The sequence below is a fragment of the Dermochelys coriacea genome, chromosome 2 (genome assembly GCF_009764565.3).
Source record: "Dermochelys coriacea isolate rDerCor1 chromosome 2, rDerCor1.pri.v4, whole genome shotgun sequence".
Classification (NCBI taxonomy): Eukaryota; Metazoa; Chordata; order Testudines; family Dermochelyidae; genus Dermochelys; species Dermochelys coriacea.
Window position 1 is genome coordinate 5,637,145 of NC_050069.1, and position 6,776 is coordinate 5,643,920.

The 6,776-nt window shown below is 50.7% G+C and overlaps 1 protein-coding gene across 1 annotated transcript; it reads left to right on the forward strand.

Annotated features, from left to right (window-relative positions):
* The first annotated feature begins 1,811 nt into the window (after positions 1-1,811).
* Positions 1,812-6,569, forward strand: LOC119852269 (lymphocyte antigen 6E-like). The gene is made up of 3 exons (XM_043507245.1): positions 1,812-1,891; positions 3,899-4,018; positions 4,552-6,569. The coding sequence occupies exons 1-3, from the start codon at positions 1,840-1,842 to the stop codon at positions 4,707-4,709; spliced, it is 330 nt and encodes a 109-aa protein (XP_043363180.1). The 5' UTR covers positions 1,812-1,839; the 3' UTR covers positions 4,710-6,569.
* The last annotated feature ends 207 nt before the right edge of the window (positions 6,570-6,776 follow it).

Consider the following 6,776-nt stretch of genomic DNA (forward strand, 5'->3'; position numbering starts at 1 on the left):
ATAACACGTGAGGCCTCCATTCCTATGAAACTGAACCTGCTCTTTACTAAAGCAGCTATTTACAGAGCTACTCCACTTGCAGCTTAGCATTCCAGCCATGTGCACACAGACAGACTTCTTGGTGCCTCTTCCAAACCCTTCCCTCCAGCAATCTGTGCTCCTCTCTCCAAGTTCCACACTGATTGCTACCAAAGCTGGAGTAAAGCAGTGGGGAATTGGCCCACAGTTTTCTTGTTCAGTGTCCCAGTCATCAAATGTCCATTGGCACAGCAGATTGCACAGGTGAGTGTTGGCCACCCCAGGTGTTCAAAAATCACGAGTCAGGCCCCAAAGATCATGAGATCAGCTTATAAAATCATATTTTTTGAAAAATAAAAATAAGGGGTTTGTGATATTTGCCTTCTGGTGATTGAGCCTTTAGGGTGAACTTCATTCAAGTTTCAAGCTTCTCTCTGCAGCTGTGAGGGTTAGACGCTTCCTTTTCTCCCCCCAAGAAAGCAGAGGCTTTCATGAAATAACATGAATCCAAGAGCAGGGGCTTTAATAAAAATACCAAATTGCACTAGATGTGCAATAAAACTGTAAGTGTTGGAGAATCTATATTTTTTCTTATATTTCCTAATGGATGGGACAATTTTGATTTTGTGACTATTTAAGGCTTCTAAAATGTACCCCAAGATGATGTGTGTTACTGAAACATGATATTCACGCACGCAGACAGAAAAAGAAATGCCACCAGAAAACACTAAGACCACACCCACCTTGCCCTTTTTTCTACACGCCTCAAGTCTAGCCGGTTAAGTCTAGCCCACTCGGTCAATAAAGATGGACTCTGGCTGGACCTATTGTTGGGGTGGAAATTCCTCAGCTGAGGGGCTTCTATTGAGCATGTCCTGACTCCAGCCACGAAATCTAGAAACTGTTCCTATTGCCATAATTTATGTGTACTATGGTAGCGTCTAGAGGTTCCGGCTGAGCTCAGGGCCACCGCAGTGATAGGTGCTATACAGACACATAGTGAGAGACAGTCCCTACCTACAATAGTGTCCAGTCAAGAGGCCTGCTCCACAGCCACATAGAAATCAATGGAAGGAATTCTGTTGGCTTGAATCCGACCCCGTACAAACCATTTAGGGCTTTGTGAAGCCACATGAACGCCTGATTTCTGGGGCTTTGCTGACTTTGGACAAACAATGAGGAGTGGAGTGCAGCGGAGGGAAAGGGGAGTGGCATTTGTTTGTTGGACTTTCATACTGCAAGGTGGGAAACTGAGGCAAAGGACGCTGCCCAGTGTCCTGTGGGTGGGAGTTTACTTATGGTTTTCATGCTTCGGAGTTGTGATGGTGATGTTTTCCCACATTCATGCCGGATTCCCTCTGCCTTTTAATACGTTTTCTTTCGTTATACCTTGTCTCTGTGCTCGCAAATGGGGCAAAATGGCTTCCTAGAAGTGCCCAGGGGTGGGGCTTTGTTTTCCCAAATTGCTGGGTTTGGACCCGACCCAATTCTCTTTTGTAATTCTCAAAGTAACCCCTGCACGCTGAACCCAGCCCTGGTTGCTGCTAATGCCTCCCAGAAGAATGGCGACATATAGAAACAAAAGCAATCGGGGTCAGGACCTTTCACTCTGCATCGGGCCCCTCTACCACCCTGCCAGCACAGGGCGAGCCAGAACTGAGCCTCCCACACACATTCCACCCCTCCCAACCCGAGCATTGCCCCAGCGGGACCCAGCCTTCTAAATTACTGTCTCCCTCGTCACTGAATCCGACCAGGGAGATTTATATCCTGCCCTGGGAGAAGCTGTTCACACCAGGACACTGCCAAGATCCAGGGAAGATGAAGGTGGTCCTGGCTGTCTTGTTGGCCGTCATTCTGTGCGCAGAGCAAGGTGAGACGTCGAGAGAGGCTCCTGTACTGCTAGACAAACAAGATGCAGATTGGGGCTGAGCAACTGGGGGTCCAGGGGATGCTGCCAGCCCACCAGACCCAGCCTGGCCCAGCTAGGGGCGCTGACAGCACCAGGGCAAAGAAGGGGGCAGGGCAGCATGGTGGCAGGGCCCCATGGGTGAGCTGTGGTGAGAGCCAGTGGGTTGGAGCAGCACAAGATACGCTCCTGTGATCTCCCACACCCCAGGGGCAGCACCCATCTCCCCTGCACCTCCGTTACACCTCTGGGGGCAGGAGCTGCTTCTCCAGGGGCACCTATCCCGCAGGGGCAGGACCCAAATCTCCTCCCACCCCAGGTAGTCACATCCCCCAGCCCAGCAAAGGGTTTCTGTGGATTTTGTGGCCCCCCTGTACGACTTCATCCGGAAGATGGGGAATCAGGGGAGCATCTTCCCCTCTGGGCTAGCAACAAGAGCAGGAAGCGCAGCCATAGCGTTTGCGGCAGAGATGCAGTGGGCGACGGGCAGAGCTGTGGGAAAGCCTTGCTCTCAGTTGTCTCCACTCATTCGCCTGCGAGCCGACAGGGCTCTGATGCTTGAGCTCAGCCCAGAAGTGAGTATATTTTTGATGGGGGAAAGAGGAAGAAGTTTCCATCCTCATCCCCAAGAAGGGCATTTTTCAGGGAGGTTTCTGGGCTCCAATAAGTCAAACCCAGCATTGTTTAAAAGCTTCTGTGGGCTGAGCACGGGGCACAAAGCCAGGAGTTGCTGCATATTAATTCTGGCTGGGAGGCTGACTCTTTTCCTGTCCAAGTCATTGGCAAATCTTCTATTGACTTCAGTGTGTGGCCCTGGGCAGATGCAGCGGTCTGGTTAGTTCACATCAGTTCTATGTCCTGGTTTGGTGATTTTAAGGGGGTTTGGCTCCATGCCTGTGAGTGGTTTTGTTCGGTGTCGGAGCAAGTTTGTGTTGGTATTTTTATTATTTCTATTATACAGTCGCACCTAGAGGCACCGATCTAGGTCAGGGCCCCCTCGTGCCAGGCGTTGCACAGGTACATAGTGAGAGTGTGGAGGAGGTCGCTCACCAGAGAGTGTGCCCCCTTGTGGCTAGCTGGGGGTAAGGCAGACTCTTTGATTCAGAGCCCCCATTGAAAGCCCCTCAGAGCCTGCAGTGATTTGCCCCATCTCATGACTTAACCTTCCAGCCAGGTCACTATATTCCTTACCTCCCTCCAGCCTACTTTCGCAGACCAACTCCTTGAGCTGCTTCCGGCCGGTTTGAGCTGATACAGTGTCCCCTCAGATTCCCTGGCAGACCCCTTCTGCCTGGGCCACAGGCTCTTGCCCAGCTGTTGGTGGCTCACCAATAAGACACAGCTGAGGAGGTGTCTGCTCCATCTCTTAATCCCTTATTGCCGTGGCAGGATGGGGTTTATAAACCCGCTCACAGAGAGACAGTCCCTGCCCGGACAAGTTTACAATCTAAACAGGCGAGCCAGGCAATGGGTGGGTGAAAATGAGCATTACTAGCCTCATTTTATAGCTGGCCAACTGGGAGGCAGAGAAATTAAAGGCCTGATCCAAAGCCCATGGGCGTCAACGGAAAGACGCCCATGGTCCTCACTGAGCTTCCAATCAGCTCTTAGTGCTTTAGCGATGGTCACAAACAAAGTTCATGGAAGAACCTGATTCTCCTGGCTTCCTCTGCCTTTAACCACAAAGACATCTTTTCTCTCTGAGCTTTGCTCCGGTGGTACGATGCCCCACCCCTGATCCAGTGTGAGAGGGTAGTTTTACTACAGTTTGGGAGCACGGCCGAAGGGCAGTTGTTGCAGGGTGGGTGGATTGATTTACCATGGGCTTGGTTCTCCTCTCACCCCAGTGTCTCTCTGCACTGGCATCAGTGGGCTAACTCCTCGCTGACATTACAGTAAAGGAGAGGACATGGCTGCTGGAGTGGCCACACCATTTCACATGTCTAACTCCTCCATGTCTCCCTTCCACAGCTGACTCACTGTGGTGCTTCACTTGTGAAAATCAATCCAGCAACTGGCACTGTCTGAAGATCACAAAGTGCTCGGATGCGGACAAGCACTGCCTGACGACTGTTGGTTATGTGGGGATTGGTACGTGCCAGGATTGGTGACTAGGGAATGACTTCCGGAACGTGGAGAACAGTGGGGTTTTGTGAAATTTTTTCATAGTGGCTTTTGCTAGGGGACGGTCCAGGGTTTATTGACCTCACAGGAGATGCATGTTGGGAAGGTGGAGAACCTTACGGGGCTGAATGAGCACCCCTGGTTCAAATACCCCAACCTTTGTGGGGTGTGAAATCCAGATCCCAGTGTTACGTCTAGAACCCATCCCCAGAGGGTTCAGTTCAGCCCCTTTGTCTTCCTTTTAAATCTGTCTGGAGAAGGGAGGGGATGCCAGAGATTGCAGGAAGAGGCAGAAGCCAGGGCCTTGGAAAGAGAAGAAGAGGAAGGAGTGGAGAGAGAGGGGGATTGGAAGGTTTAGAGTGAGGTGAATGGAGGGATAATTTTACTGTAGTCTCCTAGAGACTCCTTGAGATTAGATCTAAATCCTTTCCTGCAGAGGCTCTGAGACCTCAGGGAGAGACCTTTTAATAATAGTTTTCTCTTTCTTCTTCTTGGTTAAGGCATATGGGCAGCCAAGAGGCAAATCACCAAGAAATGCTCCCCAACCTGCCCACGCTTCAATATCAACCTGGGCTTAGTCTCCTATTCCACTACCTGCTGCCAGAGCACCTTGTGCAACCTGAGTGGGAAGCGGGTACGCAAATCATGGTCTCAGTGATGGGGTAAGAGGATCAGGGCCTTTCTTAGAGCTGGACTGTGATGTGCTGGGAAAAGAGGGGCTTTAACCCTGAAGAACCTGCTCAGATTTCCCCAGCAAGAGACCGACACCTTCTGTGCATTGGGTTTAACGATGTATCCTAACAGCCAGGCCTTGCCTCAAAACTTCTGAACAAATAGCTTCTCTGTTGCCTTTCACACTGGGGTTCTGTCACCTGGCATGTCTCTTGGAAGATGCAGAGTCTTCTATTGTGCGGTCTTAGGTGTTGGACTGGGCTGAACGAAGCTGCTGCCTGTGGCCAGGCAGGGCAGGAAGATGCTGAGTGGTATTCTGCAGAAAGGGGTTCTGGTGCAATCCCAGCCAGTTTCTATAATATTTCCTTTCCTGCAGACATTTCTAATCAGTGTCACAGTAGGATAACGCAGGCCAGAGAACTGCCCCCAGATAATTCCTAGAGCAAATCTTTTAGAATAACCTCCCCTCTTGATTTAAAACTTGCCGCTGATGGAAAATCCACCATGACCCTTGGTAAATTGATCCAATGATTAATTACTCTCATTGTTAAAATGTACACCTTGTTTCCAGTCTGAATTGGTCTAGCTTCAACTTCTAGCCACCGGCTCGTGTTAGACCCTTCTCTGCTAGATCAATGATCCCATTATTAAATATTTGCTCCTCATGCAGGAACTTTTAGACTGTGATCAAGTCACCCCTGAACCTTCTCTTCGTTAAGCTACCTAGCTTGAGCTCTTTGAGTCTATCACGATGGGTTGTGAACTCAATGGTGAAAAAGGAAGCAAAATTCGTAGGCAAAGTCATAAGACTCTCCCCATCCCTTCACTGTCTGCAGCTGGTGAAGGGAGCATCCTCCTGCTCCAATTTCGAAATCCTGGCCCCAGGCTGATTGTAGCAGGGGGGCAGTGTGGCCTGCTAGAAGGCTCTGGACTGGGACTCAGAAACCCTGGCTTCTGTTCCCAGCGTTGTCCCTGGCCTGCTGGGTGACCTTGGGCAAGTTGCTTCCATGCCTGTAAACAGGGGACAATAGGACTGAGCTCCTTTGCAAGGTGCTTTGAGATGGACGGATGGAAAGCATGGGATAAGCACTAGGGAGGGTTATTATTATTACAATCAAGTGGCTGGGCCTCAGACTTCACCTCAGGGCAGCTTCCAGCCCTGTGGACCGTTTGACCTCTTCCTACCCCATTGCCTTAGCCGGGCGGCCATCCCTGGCTCTCTTCTGTCAGAGCACCGCTGCCTGCAATCACACCTCTCTCACCACATCCCATTGCTCCTCTTCCTCTGGGCCAAGCTCCCCCTCCCTCTCAGCCACTCCCTGTTTAGCTGTGGTGACACTCTTTATATAGATGCGCTTCTCTGCATGCATTTTTAACCCCTCCATCGTCCCCCTCTCTGCGTGCCTTGAGGGGGCAGACTCCCAGATTCAGCACCATCTCCAGCACTGAAGGGGCCTCCAAAACAGCTGTGCGAGAGTGGCATTGCCAAGTTCTGCTCCTCTGGCTCCTTCTTTGACGCATACCTCTCTTTTGTCTCTGCTGTTCATAGCCACGACCCTGGGCCTTGGGCCCTCCTTCTCTTCCCACAGCTGCAGATCTTCCCACTGCCACCCTGCTGCTGCCTTGACCCCACCTCTGCTGAAATCCCACCTCCTCTTTTACCTGGACTCGTACAATTCCCCCCCTCCCCAAATCCAAGCTGCCAGGACTCCAAGATGTGCTGGCTTCTCCTCTGCAAGATGTGTGAGCTCACCGTCTGCATTCTCAAACAACTCCCTGGGCTTCCCATTCATTTCAGAACCCAGTTCAAAACTGCCCTCCTGGTGGGTAAAAAAACCCCATCTGTAACATGTTTTCATCCAATATGTTATTCTGCCACTAGATGTCTCTCTGTGTTGTGTAGAGTTGCAAACTGAGGGTGGGCCCCTGGTAAACAAGGGAGACAAAGAGAGGACCTGAGTTGTGTGGAAGCCTATTTCTTTGTGTCTGGGATTATAGGTTTCTACTTTAATACATGATCCTGGTTAAGATAGATTGTGATTCTGTATAGCAG